This window comes from Phoenix dactylifera, chromosome 10 (assembly GCF_051530095.1).
Source record: "Phoenix dactylifera cultivar Ajwa chromosome 10, Ajwa_hap1_PhDact_Kaust_v1.1, whole genome shotgun sequence".
Classification (NCBI taxonomy): Eukaryota; Viridiplantae; Streptophyta; class Magnoliopsida; order Arecales; family Arecaceae; genus Phoenix; species Phoenix dactylifera.
Window position 1 is genome coordinate 26,195,723 of NC_143199.1, and position 16,164 is coordinate 26,211,886.

Consider the following 16,164-nt stretch of genomic DNA (forward strand, 5'->3'; position numbering starts at 1 on the left):
TGATACCGAAAGAGTTGCTATATCTCTTTCAGAATGTACAAAATCTAGAAAAAGATATAACTAGACCCAGGTCCCTATAGTGCGCTCTTTGCACCGCAGAGTGATGATGATATATGGCTATCTTATTATATGGCGGTCATCGAGTGCTGCACAGTACCCTACGATGCAAACCGCATCACATATGGGGTCCGTGCTCTAGATAACTACTACCATATTGTCATCATAGAATTTCTCGAAGATGCTTCCGTTTTTGAAATTGCTACAACCATATTTTCATCATAGAATTTCTCGAAGTTGCTTTCTCCTTTTGAAATCAACCAAGGGACATATCTATTAACAGATTTGCAGACTTCTTGTAACTATTTAATTGGTAACAAGCAAAATACCCCAACCATGCAGGATGAGTTAAAAAGGATTTTAAAATATAGAAAGTAGCTTAAATAGAAATATTAGAGTTGATAAAAAAACAGGTTCCTTGTTTATGGAAAGTAGAATTAAGGAGCCAATTGTTATTAATGATGTGGTCGCTATGCTTGATGATTCTCCTTGAAAGGTAATTCATGTATGATCTAACTGTGTGGCTTGGGTGGTTTGAATTGGATTCCGGCAGATGCAAAAGCCTGTCTGAGCCAGTTGAGCCCCCATCAATAAGCTCGAAATCTGACCTTATTAAAGTCACTTCACCCTTAAATCGATCTACTAAGATTGGCAGTAGATCTAGGTAGGTCCAGATATACTAGCTGCGATCAACTGCGGGCATTCAATAAACCTGAATGTAGATGAATCATGGTCAGGTAATTGTGATTCAAGCTCCATGCAAAGGTTGTATTCATGTTTTTTAGTTATTCAGTGAGATGCCCAATGTGAAAGGCTAATACCCTCACCATTATAATGAAACAGTGTAGTAGGACCTCATGAGCCACACTTGCCATCCATCGTTGTGTTGGGCATAATGAGATGCCAACAGTACCTGCAGAAGAAAAAGTTGGGTGTGGTTCAAAATGTGCCCTTGCATGAGAGAACTTCACACCCAAATGAGCTTTTCTACTGGATGTCCTTCACATAAGCCATACTTCTTCCACACCTGAGTTTACCTTCCATAGTCCTTAAAAGTCTGCTCTAAGACCATCTGGAAGGTATTATGATCATTTAGAAAAAAAATTTAAGGCAATAATACATTAGCCATGGCAAGACATACTGAAGAATTCAAAAAAAAATGTCCTCTGAGATTTGCAGTACAATCAATTCTTTACAACTATGCCAACTACTTCAATTTCATGTCCCTGTGCAAGTCAACTGCCCTCTGTATAATTAAAGTCTTCTAGTGTCATCCAAGGCACAGGCTGAAATAAAAGAGAAGTCAACCATGCACAAACTTGTGAGGTCTTCAACCAAGACCAGACAGCTTACAAACAGGACATCCTGTCATCATATTCTGTTCTGTCATGTCTCCTTAATCTTTCACTACCTTCTTCGCTATTTGTTTATCCAAACTAAATAATCTTTCTAACCCACTTGAACATGGAAAAGAAGTGTCGTGAAGCATCAGAAAAAGAAAGAATAATGACGCTTTTCATTATCCTTTCCTCAGAAGACTCTTATCCAATAATTCACAGCATCACTGGCATGGAACCCTTTGACCGTAAACCAACTGATTTGTCACCTTACAGTGGAGCATATCCAAGAATTTAGAAATGCTTCTCCTCGTATCACTTTCCATCGAAGAGAATAAGAACCTGACAAAATTATCCTCAATTGTAAAAAGAATGGGAAAGAACGTAGGCAGAAAGTAAAAAATCAGTAATTTTTGACCGGAGTGGTATGTTCTTAGGAAAGCTCACAGAATACTCTCAAAACTTGGTGATGTAGGACTTTAGGGTTTGTGACTATGGTTGCAGAAGCTTCACCAGCGAAAATTAGAAAAAGCAGCACTAGACTGAAAAAGCATAATACCTTACCCAGAGTTCATGACCCTGGGTGCATCTACTGATCATCATAGGAAACAAGTAAATAGGACTTGGAGCTGAATGGTTACACGCCCCCATGCACACACAAGAAGAACGAAGGATATCAAGGAAACATTTTGGGCCCCTGCAGCATATCATTGCAAAGTCCTTTTTTTGATGAAAATATATCATTGCAAAGTCAAAAGAATAGGTATACAGATAGAACAAAGTAACTCTCGTGATGCTACACTCGCTGTTCTTATCAGATGGCCTTCACTACATTAAAAAGTCTTCAAGTATAACAATTTCAGGGGAAAAAATTTCAAATACCAAATTATGTACATTGTCTCTGGCCTCACACTTTAATCAGTGAAGTTGGAAAGCATTGTTGCACAAATATCAGATTCCGATCGATACCAAGAATTTCTATGACGCGACTACCTCATCTAGATTTCCTGAGGTATTGACATGTCCTTCACCTTCAAAAGAATCAGAAACAGTACACCACCAATTGAAGGATTTCTTCACAATCACCACCAACATATCCCAGACTTCTTTTCCTCTATTCTATTTTGTCAATTTGTTAGATTCAGGTTCCGGTTCCAAGTAGAGGGCAAGCAGAACGTTTGAACTCTCCCCACAAATTGATTTTGATGAAAATCAAACACCAAAGAGTGGTAGGGCAATCTTCACAAAGGAGTAACATAGTGCACCTGTGAACACATAGCTGTCCACTCTATCCAGTATGCCTCCTGCACATTTGGAACCAATTGACATAAAGAATATTTGACATATTTTGAAGAACTGTGAAAACATAGTGCATATGTTGTTCCATTTAGAGAAAATGCAGACGCATAATAATTATCCAGTTAGTAGCACCCAACTTTCACCAAACTGTTTCAAATGCCAAGAGGTTAACATGGGCAGAATGAGATTGACAAGCTTCCCAACTCACCCTCAGAGCTGAAAAAGGAAACCTTGATTTGCAGCCTCTTATGTAAGTAGAATCTACCACTTAAATGGAGATCCTATATGGCTATCTCAATATACTCCTTGCAGAAAAACCATCAAGCATGTACGTCCTGAATGAGGTTATTCTATCACAATAAAGAAGTAAAAAAGGAGCTGAAACAACCTCACAATGAATCATTTTGAGGAAAGACGGTAGCTCAACAAATGTAATATGGTCAAATATAAGTATTTGAACAAATGAAGTGACACAGCTTGGATAGACTATCTCCTCATGTCCTTTGCTTTTGAAAAAACTTTATAGCTAATCCAACCAACACTAGCTAGCTCTTGAACATACTAGCTGAGCACTTCCGCTTCAGGCCATGCCTCCTTTGAATTTTTGTCATCACATCTGCACCCGTTCCTGATGCTTCCAACTCTGCAACCAAGCTCCTCTACTTTCTACTTCAATATACAACACCAACCTTTTGAGGCTACATCTTTTACTTTGTTTTTTCTTTTTTTTCCCGGTGGGAGGGGGCGGTGATCATCACATATATATTCCATTATTTAACACCAACTCTTCTAAAGTGTCAGTGCATGAGGTGTGTGACGTGTGTCTGATCGGCCACATTTCTAGATCCCACTTTTCCCATCCCATGCATTTCCTCAGCAGCCTCTCCCTATCCCATGTTTAACCACAAGATCAAAGATTCAAATCCTTCTAGCATTTATTATTTATTTTCATATTTTTTTATTAAAAAAATTAAACAGCACGTGTATGACATGTGCCACATTCTAGTTTTCCAAAGGAAGAAAAAACTAAATATGTGAAATTTTATTTGTTTATGCTAATATGCTTCCTATGAGCTTCAACTTTCAAAATTTTTATTAGCCTTGCTTTCCCACTCCTATGCCCAAATATGTTGCACCCCTTACAAAGTCAAAGCCACTTTATAGTTGCATGCCTTACTCCAAAGGTTAGAATACTATCACCTTCTTCCTAGAATGTTGATCATATAGCTGTGAAATGACATGAAAACAGTTGCTGCCTTTACAGTTCTCCTCTACCTAGAAGTAGGTAAATGGTCAGAAATGCAGGACAACTTAGGACAGAAAAAACGAACGACGATGAAAAGGATTTAGAATAGAGATGTGATCCCGTAGCTTTTCCATTGAAATGATGGTTAATGAATAGCATTCTTTCTCATCAAAACTGTCGGTAGTTTACATTGATCCCAGCAACTGAATCATCATGGCCCCTCCCTTACACAATAGACTCCAGTTCTCAATTCAATTTCTACATAAAGAATCTAATCCATCTGGTTAAACACTGCCCTTGATTTGGCATCAAATAAGCATCCACCATAGAAGACAATAAAAAGCACAAAAATTTGTCAATAACCAGTCACACCATTGTCGCTAATGCAGCACCTTATATAGAAAGTCACAGCTCACTTAAACATAGGCTGAGGAGTATGAATTCAACTCTCAGTCTTGTGTGGAAACATTCACATGACAATGAAGCAACCCAGGATTGATATACAATGTGCAAAAGCACTTTTATAATGGCAAATATGACTTTTCTTGCATGGAATTTCCCAGGCTCACAGCCAAGATAGAATAACTTCAAATAGAACTGACAGAATTATGTAAAGCACGGAGTAAGTCCTACTGCATAGTCTTACCATAAACGGAACATGACCTAGCTCATCATATAGATAAACTTTGGTTGTTTAGAAGGATCACATAATTTTCTTGTATAACTTTTGGGAGAATATTCATGATATTAGTTAGTATGCTATTAACACCAAATAGAACCTCAAGTAAAAGTAGGACTGAGTTCTTGATCAAATATTACAACATGTTAGGTCATGTAACTAGTTAATATGCGTGTGTTGTGGTGGGGGTTGGGGGTGGGGGTGGGGGTAATCTACTTATCCTACTGAAAAATTTAGCTTTAGCTAGGGTAAGTTTGTTGTGTTCAATGGATAATTAACTCATGTAACCTGAATGATTTTATTTGGCAGGAAAGGGTGAAATATCTCTATCCTAAGGAAAAGGAGGTGATTTGTCCTTACCCTTTCCTCGTTTAATAACTTATCCCCCATTTAACCCCTTAATCCAATCAAACAACATTTCCAACCATCCTGCAATAATTACCAAGAACTGTTAGTGTATACCAGTCCTTCAATGGCCAAACTGCATTACTTGTAAGGTCTGAATTTTCTGATCAGACCTGAAAACATCATAATAAAGCACACCATCCCAAATAGGGTGGTACAACATTACCAACTTGGCTAAGAACCATGACAACATAGCCTCCCGATTCAGTCCCAAGGCCAAATCAAGTTGAACTTTTCCTGTCCTGTGTATTCTATTCCCCCATCCAAACCCTAACAATTCGCTCTCTACGTTTCCATTGATGGAGTCTCGATGGCAACCATGCTGCCCCCACCAGTCGCCTTGAACAACACCCAACCCTAGTTATCCTTTGCAACTTCTTTAACCCCTACAGCCATAATAGGTGATGGAAATATCACCATCGAAAGGACCTACCAGGCCCTCAACCATCTTAGCATCGGCACCAACCCACAAAGCTCCCATCCACCACCATCGCCTACATCCGCCCCAACATTGTTACCCTCGCCTTAGACGACTTCCAAGCCCTCCACTGCCTTCTTGATAGTGCCCCACCCGCACCCCCACCACCACCCCCCCAGTGCGGCCCCTCTCTCTACCAACTACTAGCAAGGCGCTAAAAAGGACATACGAGAACCTTCAATTGGGCAAGGTTGCCAAAGAAAGGAGAGGGGTTGAGCAAGGAGCTCCAAGCGGTGCCAGTACCTAACTAGCATAGTCCATCATACCATATGTTGATACAGTACTATACTATTCCAGTACCTAGCTGACACAGGTCACAGTACCGATGCTGCCAACCTAGAAATAAAGTGCAGAAAACATGCCTAGCACGAAGATGTTCCCGAGCAAATTAGCCAAAAAGTTGAAAAGAAACTAATAATGGAAAAAGAATGAAAAATTTTGGATTTTCTAAAAAAACTCTACCAAAATCCACCACCAAATCCTCAATATCACCTCACAAATATGCATCTACCACCATCAAATTCTTGTTTTGTCTGTGTGCCAAGATCAAATCCTTAATCTCCAACTCCTGTTGCACACCAACCACCATAAGTGGGAATATGTACAAAATAATTATCAAAATCCTCATTCACAAAAAATTGGATTGGCTTCATGTTACAACAATACATCCATTTGTGCATGTATTACCTGGATATTCACATCAAGCTGCTCGATCCATGTCGAATATGCGCCAGACTAGGGGTGAAAGTAGATTGGATAATATCCGTCCGGATCCGTTTTGTATCCAAATCTATCCAAATATGGATAGAAATTTGAGCATCCGACTAATATTCATATCCATCAAAGAAAAATGAATATGAATATAGATATGGATAGACAACTATCTGATCCGTATCCAAATATCCGATTCTATTTCACTCTATTTGATTTTATATGACACTTATGAACTTTTAAGAAAAATAAATGACCACATTAACATGTTATTTACTTGATTTATCATGCACTTAGTAATATCTTTGATTCTATAGTCATAAAGTTTAATTATCCGAATTATATCCGTATTTATATCCATATATTTGATATCCAATTTGTATCTGTATCCATTTAAAACAAATATGGATATGAATTTTTGCATTCGACTAACATCCGTATCCACATCTGTATTCGTCAAATAAAACAAATATGGATATAGATATGCTAGTATCTAATCCGATTTAAGCCCTACGCCAGACACTTGGATACATATCAAAAAAATATTAATTTTAGTATTCTGAAATTGTACAGATAGTTAACTCCAACAATAAGTTTGATCGCTATAATAATGCCTAGAGCAAGGCTTTATTCTTTTTGGAGATTAATTAAGAATGTACATCTTAAAATAATTTTATAAATAGTCATTTTCTTAAAATCTTTAAGCTAGTTAGGAAGTTAACTTTCCATTATCAAGGTTTGAAACTTATCATTTTCTTAAGCAATGCCAACTATGTAGGTAACGTTGGAGATATGGGTCCTTAGTAGAGGGATTTAGGATGATTTTTTTGAAAAAATAATCAAACAACCGCTCAACTTAAGACCAGTTTCACTTACCACCTCTTACATTTAAAAAATTTTAATTAGATCCCTTCAATTCATTAAGTGAGGCAATATGGTCCTGAGCCCCACCTAACACCCACTATCATTAAGGCGCTAAAAGGACATAATTGCCCTCACCATTATTTCAGAATTTCTAATCAGGATAAGACACCCTATCTCCATCTTCCTTCATGCTCTCTGTCTCCTCTCCCTACCATTGCCATCTACCTCTCTCCATCCTAGAGGTCGAAGGGGTTGTGAGCAAGGATGAAGAGGCCATGAGCATAATGACACAAAGCTAGTGGGGGCATGGAGGAAGGTGGAGGCCATGAGTTAAAAAATGTTGCCTAGCCTCTAGATTTTAGACCTCGGCAGCAACTCTTGGCATTGTTGCTCCACCACAGTTTTACTTCCGACAACCACCGTTATAGCAATAGTGGTGTCAGGAAGCCCATGGAGGAACCAAGAAGCACTATCATTGTTGTAGTGGCCCCTGGAGAAGTAGAGGCAAAGCATCTATCTGAATTAGGCCCGAGCAAGGTCGGCATCAAGGCTAAGGTCGGTTAAACGAAGCAACTCCTGCAATGGCGCCTATTGAACCCCTAGCTAACCTCTTAGGGGAAGAGCTCCACATTTTTATTGCTGCTCAGGCTTCACTACTTGATGTCCGAGTAGAAGAGGTTACTGTCGATGGCGATGATAGACCTAGGGCTGATGGTGAGGGGCAGAAGACTTGGGCTGATGGGGTAGAAGAGGTCACCTCTTCTTTGATCGATTGAGCGATCCGTGGCTTCCCCCTTCTTCCTTCTCATTGTCTAATTCTCCGTCCTCTTCGTGGCCATCATCGTTTGGCCTTAACCCATCTAGATCCCCATCAAGGGCCCACACATCCTCTTCCTGGCAATCACTAGTGGGTCCAGTGGCATTAGCCCTGCCCTTACCCGCCACGACATTGTCATCGAAAGCACCCAAGTCTCCATCCTTGCTCGTAACCCCCTTCACCTCTAGGATCTCATGCCTCCATCTGTCTCGCCACTACATCGACACCAACATCCGTGACCCCATCGTCGTAGCTTGCATGCTCAAGAAGGCCGAACCCATCAACGTGCTCGTCTGCAGCCAGGGCATGGGTGTTCCTGAGGAGCTGGAGGAGGTCCACTTCATGATGAACGTCAACCTCATGGGCCCTTCCACCTCATCAAGGCTGCCTCCCCACAATGAAGGCCAAAGCCATGGAGCGATATCCTCACCTGCACCACCATCTTCCCCCCCCCCCCCCAAACTCAACCAGTCGAGAATAAACTTCGCTGCTAAGTCAACGGTATTTCAGTTCTAAATGTCTCATGGACCATCACATGATGCAATCCCGTATGATTAGGTAAACGGAGATGGACTATGGGACCACACTGCATCACTTAATGAACTTAAGGGATCAAATTGAAATTTTTAGAACATGAGGGTTAATAAGAGAAACTGCTTAAATTAAAGGGGTGTTTTGATAATTCTTTCTTTTTAATTGAAAGGGGAGGCATGTCCCGACGTAATTTATTAAAAGAAATACTTACAAAGAAAGGCCATAAAAATCTTACCTTGCAAATCTGATCAAGTGCAACTTTGACCTGAGAGACTATACTGGGTTTACAACATATTAACCAAGACAAATAAATCCTTGATGTTATGTGATAGCTACTCCTCATCCACATGCTTGCTTGAGAAAACCCTAGAGTTCCACTCTTTCCACATGCTCCAACAAATAACCATCACAAGAATATCCTATACTGAAGTAACTGAACAGTAATCCTCGTTAATTCTCTTTGATCTCCACTTGGTCCTAAGGGGGTGATGGAGTGCTAGCCCTTCCTCTAATCTTAAGAATGTCCCTGAACTTCTTCCAAATTGGATTGACAACCAAACAGTTGAGAAGTACATGATTTACAATTTCTAGATTTGAAAAGGACTCTAAACCTATCAATTATGAACCTAGGGACTTGCAACAAAGTTTTGACTCCAAAAAGAACTCCTAATTAACCTAAAATTCTGCTGCATCTAGAACTTTCTAAATAACAGCTAGATAAAATGAAAGAAATGATTTTATGATTTTGGTGGAGTGAATCTTGACCATTAATTGCATACAAAGCTTGATATGATCCGATCGCACTTCTAGCAGCTAGCTGATGTCCCAGGATATGTTTACGGCTTGCAGTTTCAATATCCGAGTGCGTCGTTTGGTTCCAACAGCGATCTGAATGCCCCTACATCTGAGCCTTACAGGCATAGCATCCACCTTTGGCCTAAGCAGCTCATCTTCAACAATCATTTGTCTTCCATTTGAGAACTTTAAAATCTCATTTTTAGATTTTTTTATTTTAATTTTGAAATTACTTTTTCTCTAACCTCTTGCTTTAAGAAGCATAAAAGGAAATAAAGCCTTTAAATATGTGTGTTTTTAACTGACTATTTACAGACTCCATGATCACTGGTAATTCTTTAAAGGCCTCTGGGACATTTATGATTAAAAAATAATAAAAAAAAGATATCCAGAATTTAGGTACCATTGAGAAGCTTCTAGGATAGAATCCTAGACAAGTATACACATCCTGTTCGAGAATCAATGGAAGTTACAGCTCATCTCTATCACTCACAGTTCATCACATATGTTTCACCCAATCAACAAATGATAACCAAAGTTAATGTATCCTGAATTACCCTAAGTAAAATGTTCATATAAACTCAAAGATGATATGATTAAATTAGAACTGATCATAATTTGTCTCGTAGTCTCCTACACATGCATGCATACGATATGAATGTAAGTGAAAATATCTATTGCTTTGAAGAAATAGTTAAAACTTTCCATCCATAATAATCTATCTGTCTGATTTTTTCGAACTCACTTTTTTATATAACCTAGACCAACAAAAATCATAAAGATGAAAAGAAATCCACATATGCCCAGGGCTTGTCATTATGGCTATGAAAAATGCTATCAAATGATGTGTCACTAGTACTACTGGATGCTTGAGTTGCTCAAGTTACAAAACTGTTCTGCATATATAAAAAGCATATTAACAAAAAAAATTACCATGTCCAGGTATGAGTGATCCAGAATCTTTAACACCAGCATCACGTTTAATCATAGACTCAACAAGGTCCCCAAACAGAGATCCCATGAAGTTCAGAATTCCAAAAGCAGAAGCACTGATGCCAAGGCAACAATCAAGCAATGTTGATAAATAATATGTCGACAATATATGAAATTCCAACTGTATCATAACAAAACAAAAGAATGCATAATTGAAGTAGCCGGTGGTGTTATTCAGACACTTGCATCTAGCTTAGAAAATCTGTATCGGTCCTATCGGATGCATAATGGATACTATAATACTTATGAACTTCTTTGGCAGCTACTTTTAAAGATTGGAAGAGAGTTGAACTCTTCCAAATATAAGTGAGTTAAACTCTTCCAATAATGAGTTTGATCCTCTATTTTGATCATAGGAGTGAATAGTTGTTCCTCTACAAGGTAGGTATTGAAACAACTTTGCAAAATATTATTTTGTTAATATCCTTAAGTTACTTGGGAAGTTTGAGTGAGAAACATGTGTATTGGAAGATCTTAATATTTTCTTTTTCATGTTTAAAAAGATAAAGTTTAAAGGCACAAATATATAATTTAATTAAATGTATATGTTATTCTATGCATCCCCTTATCTCTTTTTTCCCTTTTGCTGAGTTGGACACTTGGATATGTGTCGAAATCCAATTCTCATATCCATGCCCATGCAACACCGGTAGCCAGCAATAATGAGAAAATCACAATTTTAAAATTAAAATGATTTGAAATGGCGGATCACTTGAAATATGAATACGACATCACACAATCTGCCCAAATCAGACCAGCAGTAAATTTCTGATGGAAATGAAGGGTTTTTCCACAACAAATAAGCAAAGATCCTTGGTGAACAACTAAAAGAATAGAACAAAATCATACCCCAATATATATTAAAAAATGAAAAATTATGTCTTCATGAGCACCTTATTAAGGAAGTAGGCCAGCATAAAATCTTCGATAGCAGTACTGCAATGATTACACAGCCACTTAGTCCAGCTAATGCTCCTTCCAAAGTCTTCTTTGGACTTATATTAGTAAGTGGTGTACGACCAAATGCCTACAAGATAAACAGGACAGCTTCCAAGATTATTCTTGCAAATTTGGCACCAGAATTGACATACAGGCATGTGACATGCAAACATGATAACATAATGCACAAGCTGCTAAACAAGTGGCAAAGGCTAAGATATGATCATTGGTTTCTTGGTTTTGGTTATGACTGTGATGCAAGGCATGCTTGGATTGACTTTAATGCTCAAGGTTCAAGAAACAAGGGCTTGTCAAATCAGAATGTCCTTAAATATGTCCCAGTTACTTTTGTAATTTTTCTTCAGATTACAATTCTTCATAAATATAATTACCATAAGGTAGTCTGAGATATTAGATTCTGAAATAAATTCACAAGGTTTGAGCGATCATACTTATGAAATAATTCTCATGCAACTATTTTTAACAAATAAGAGTCATATTTACAATTTATTTGAAACATCTATGGATAGTGATGTCAATTTATTGAAAAAGCAAAACAAAAGCATTAGGATGACTTTAGCAAACTATAGAAATGACATTACTTCATATCTGTCAAGAGGATAATCTGCTATCCATCAGCTCAAGGTGTTTTGAGACAGCAGATTGCTAGTCACTACAACATTTGATCTCCACATTCTTTCACCAATCAAAATCTTAATATAAATTGAAAACTAGTTTGAATACAATTTCTAGAATACTATTTTTTTAGTGCATTACCTGCTTACATCACGTACCACAGCAATCATAGTTACTAGGACTAAAAATGGAAAGTGCAGGGGGACAAACTAATGGCAAGATATACTGCACTGTAATCGAGATATCAAATGCTTGACAGTACAAACTTACATACATACATACATACATATATAGGGAGACTATAACATCACAAAATTCAAAAGTTTACCCTTCCACCTAGAAAAGCAAATGTGTCTGCCGCAATAATGCTGCTAATAGAAATCAAGGTTGCAACAAGTCCAACTGTCCAATGAGCTTGCCCACCAAGAAGAACTGGCCAGAAATTTCCAAATTCTGAAAGAGTAGATCTTTCAATGCTTTAATAGAGTGTGACAAAGATGGTATCACTATAACTTAATAACATTACATAATGAGAATTAGAATGAAAAAGGTAGCATCTGGCAGTTCAAAAATGTATAAAAACACCTTTGCATAAGTCACAACAATGTTTAACCCCACAACCATATGTTCACAAGTAACCTTGTCAATAAGCTGAGAATGGACCAAAGTCCAATTAGTCAAAGTTTGACACGAAAACACACACTCATGGATAGGAGAGCAATGTACCCCATTGCCAGCTAGTCTTTCTCATGATAGACTTTTGGTTCGGGGTCCACCTTAAGTTTTAAGGGGCTACTAGAGTTGGTGTGAAGTTCTGATATTTTGCATACAAATGATAGCGCAAACATGTCCAATATGATGCCCATAATATTCCTTTTAACTTCTAAATGCATTGCATACTTGCAACCAATTGGGAGGTAGACTCATATCCATAAACTGGTTTTATCTATGGATCACTTCATGTCCTAGTGGGACATTGCATCTAGTCCAACAATTACTCCCCGATTCTCACCTGACACAGTGCAACCTGATACAGGCACATTAAACAACAATGCCCGAGACATGCACATGTTTAACTAGAGCAGCTCACATGGACAATAGTGAATTGTCGGATAAATACTTGACCAATAGCTATTAACAAGCAAATGTAAGATCTTCTCCATCTAATTCATTGCATGTATTTTTTTCCTATTTTGTAGGTAAGGATCCAGTGGTTATTCAGATATGCCATGTCCAACGAACAGGGTATTAGACAAGTTATTCTAATTTATTGCATGCAGTCACCTGATAGAATACTTGATTAGAGGAAAAATGTGATAACATACTGGTGTTTAGCGCAGGAGCAGACAAACCACAACGAAGTTTAACCCAGAAACAGGGAAGATAGCCACAGTAGAACAGCCCAAACACTGCACTACTTAGTTGGGCGAAACGGGGATTTCCTCTCTGTAAAATCAACGCCATTGCAACAACAAAAGCTGATGAAGTTACAGACACATCCATGTGACCAAAATACCTGGCCATTCATAAGAAAGCATCAGACAGACAATCCTGGAGAGATGCAATAAGCTATGAGACAGAATAAAATCAGCCAAAGTCATGAAGATCACTAGGTAAAATATGCTAAATAAAGCAAACAACTCAGTGCGGCTGGCAATTGCACATGAGGTCATGACGCCTGCCTCTACATGCTCTTCTTTAATAAATGTCTCTCTTGATTCTCTCCCTTCATATACTGTTTTAGATGAATAAGGGGGCAAGTACATAAACAAAAGCAGAAGGGTAATTATCAATTCATGCAACCCAAAACATTTCCATGGCCAAGGGGACCACAATCCATCATGTACCAGTTTCTAGTTAAAGCATTGTCAACCAATAGTTATTCTCACTTAGTTGTGGTTGAGAAATATTTTTCCACTTGATGTTTTCAGCATGTGAGGGGGAACATATTGTAATATAAAATAGAGTAGGCAGAAGCATGCTAAAGCATATCATCTTTGAAACCCAGCTAGACCGCAAATTCTTGAACAAGCAGCAGGTCATTTTATGCATAATTTCTAGGACATAGGTCATTTCCTCCAATGAATTAGTCTAGCATACAACATTAATCTTTTCACAGAGTGCAAATTTAGGATTCGACCATTCTATGGACACATTGTGCAACCAACACTCTATCTTTGACGCCCATCCTTATCTCATGGATATTCTAACACAAATCATTGGTGCGCATGCATCTGAAGTCTCTTTTGCATGGTTTATAATAACTGTTTTCTAACATGCTGTGCACATATTAGGTTAAACCATTCTAGCATTTTGTTTTGTTTCACTCCAAATGACTTTCAAGAAAAATCAAAAAAAAAATCAGAAAATTAATGTCTAGGCAATAAATATGGAGAAAAAAGGAATTAATTATAAGAAAAAAAGCAAAAACAAGACAAATATGGGACAAGAAAACAATATTGGAAATTATATTAACTTTAAAGAATAATGAATATTAGAATAATTTGAAATGGGGCATGTTTGCAACTGTTATTAGGTGTTCTAACTGCAATTGTTATACGAGCATGGTCTATAAAAAGTGTTGTCGCCAAATGCTTCATTCTATATGGAATGAACATTTAGTTTCACCAAATGAATGGCAAGGTCAAAATGGTTGCTTGAGTGTTTTATCAATTAGCATGTCTTAAATTAAATTGTTAGATTATTTGGAAACTTTATGTCTTCCCATTCAATGGCATGCATGCATTTTATATATCTAACTTCTACCTTATAAAAAACTTAATGTTCCTAATTGTTGTATATTAGGTAGTTGTAATATAGATCTGTTTACTCAGTCGAATTCCTCCGACTGCTGCTGTCATACCTTGCAAACAAAAGCTTTACAAAATTTTAAACAAAGAAACTTACAGCGTCAGTATGGGCATGAGAGCACAGATAACTAAGCAAACCCTCGACAGGTATCGGGGAGGCGGCGTCATCCCGGCGGCAATCCCCCGACTCCTGACCAACCCAAAGTACTCCCGGGCGCCGGCAAACACCGCGGCCGCCACCGCCACAGTGAACAGCCATCCCCCAGCCACGACGATGCCTCCGGCGCCCAATCCGATCCCCAGCCCAAAAGTCACCCTCTTCCTCAGCTGGCTCACCTGATTCTGCCGCTGCTGATCGATGACCACCGCCGACTCCACATCCTACATCATTCTCCGATCGAATCAAGACCAAAAGGATTAAAAAAAAAAAAAAGATGCTGGTTTTCGGAGGAGGGGGAGGAGGCACCTTTAGGTGGACTTCTTGGTCGGCGGGGCCATCGGCGGCGGCTGAGGGGGCGAAGGCGGCGGTTAAGTGGAATGGTGGGCAGCGGGAGCGGCGGAGGACGAGGTGGAGGCGGAGGCGGAGGCGGAGGGGGAGGGGGGGAACGGGGCGGGGGAGGGCGAGGGCGAGGGCGAGGGATTTGGGGGAGGGGGAGGGGGAGGGGGAGGGGAAGTGGTGGGAGAGAGGGAAGAGGGGGCGCCGGTCGAGGCCGATGCGGGCAGCCATCGCTGCGGTGGCCCGTGGGGGGGCAATCAGACCGGCGGCATATTCCGGGAAGGCGGTGACGGTACTCGAGAAGAGCCCGAGGTAGCGGATATCTCCTCCGGTTATCTCTGGCGTTCCGCTCTTCTTTTTCTTTTTACCTTTGTCTTTTTTTCCCTTTTTTTTTCTTTTTTTTTTTTCCAAAGCTATTCGCCGGAAGGGAACGGGCGGCCGCATATTTTTCTGCTGCTGCTGCTGCTAATTAGTTTCTCGTTTTAAATATATTATTTTTATTTTTAAAAAAATAATGGGAAGGGATTCTGGACTGGAGTCTCATCCGAATATAATTAGCCAAGGGAGTCTCCTTGTATTATAATTATTTCAAATAAAATTTTGAAAATAAATACTTTGATGACCAAATAGAGCTATATTTGGAGTCACCACTAATCAATATTTTGAAAGAGCATATCTGGTTTCTTGATGAGCTTGGATTTAATTTCTCTTTGCTCGAAATTAAAAAAATTAAGAACAAATAGTATTAAGATCTTCACCAATAGTGAGATTTTTTATAAAAAAAAATGAAAAGAATTGAAGCATTGATATCAAAATTACTACCGTAGTATAATATTATCTTTCATCTTAAAACTATCAATTTAAATATTTTAATAGGAAATAATTTTGTTAGGTTTTGAATCCGGTTGGGTTGCCCATGATGGGCTAGTCCGATCTAAAATTCAAACATGAGAAAGAGTGGTTATGAGGACGTAAAAAACTATCGAATAATTCCTTCTTCTCACTTTCTAAATAATTCTAACTATAAAAAATTTCACCATTTTTAAGTGCTTCAAAAGAGAGAAACAC

General features: G+C 38.7%; 1 protein-coding gene across 3 annotated transcripts; it reads right to left on the reverse strand.

Moving 5' to 3' along the window:
* Positions 1-477: 477 nt before the first annotated feature.
* Positions 478-15,510, reverse strand: LOC103710742 (phosphatidate cytidylyltransferase 5, chloroplastic-like). 3 transcript variants are annotated; one of them, XM_088705683.2, is made up of 7 exons: positions 15,067-15,476; positions 14,698-14,981; positions 13,116-13,306; positions 12,119-12,243; positions 11,109-11,242; positions 10,156-10,271; positions 478-1,736 (listed from the first exon to the last, which is right to left on the reverse strand). In XM_088705683.2, the coding sequence occupies exons 1-7, from the start codon at positions 15,325-15,327 to the stop codon at positions 1,660-1,662; spliced, it is 1,188 nt and encodes a 395-aa protein (XP_088561809.1). In that variant the 5' UTR covers positions 15,328-15,476; the 3' UTR covers positions 478-1,659. The 3 variants fall into 3 exon arrangements, with proteins under 3 accessions (XP_088561809.1, XP_008794843.3, XP_088561810.1); XM_008796621.6 differs by lacking the exon at positions 478-1,736 and adding an exon at positions 2,071-2,698 and having other exon boundaries at positions 15,067-15,510; XM_088705684.1 differs by lacking the exons at positions 478-1,736; positions 10,156-10,271 and adding an exon at positions 2,071-2,698.
* Positions 15,511-16,164: the final 654 nt, after the last annotated feature.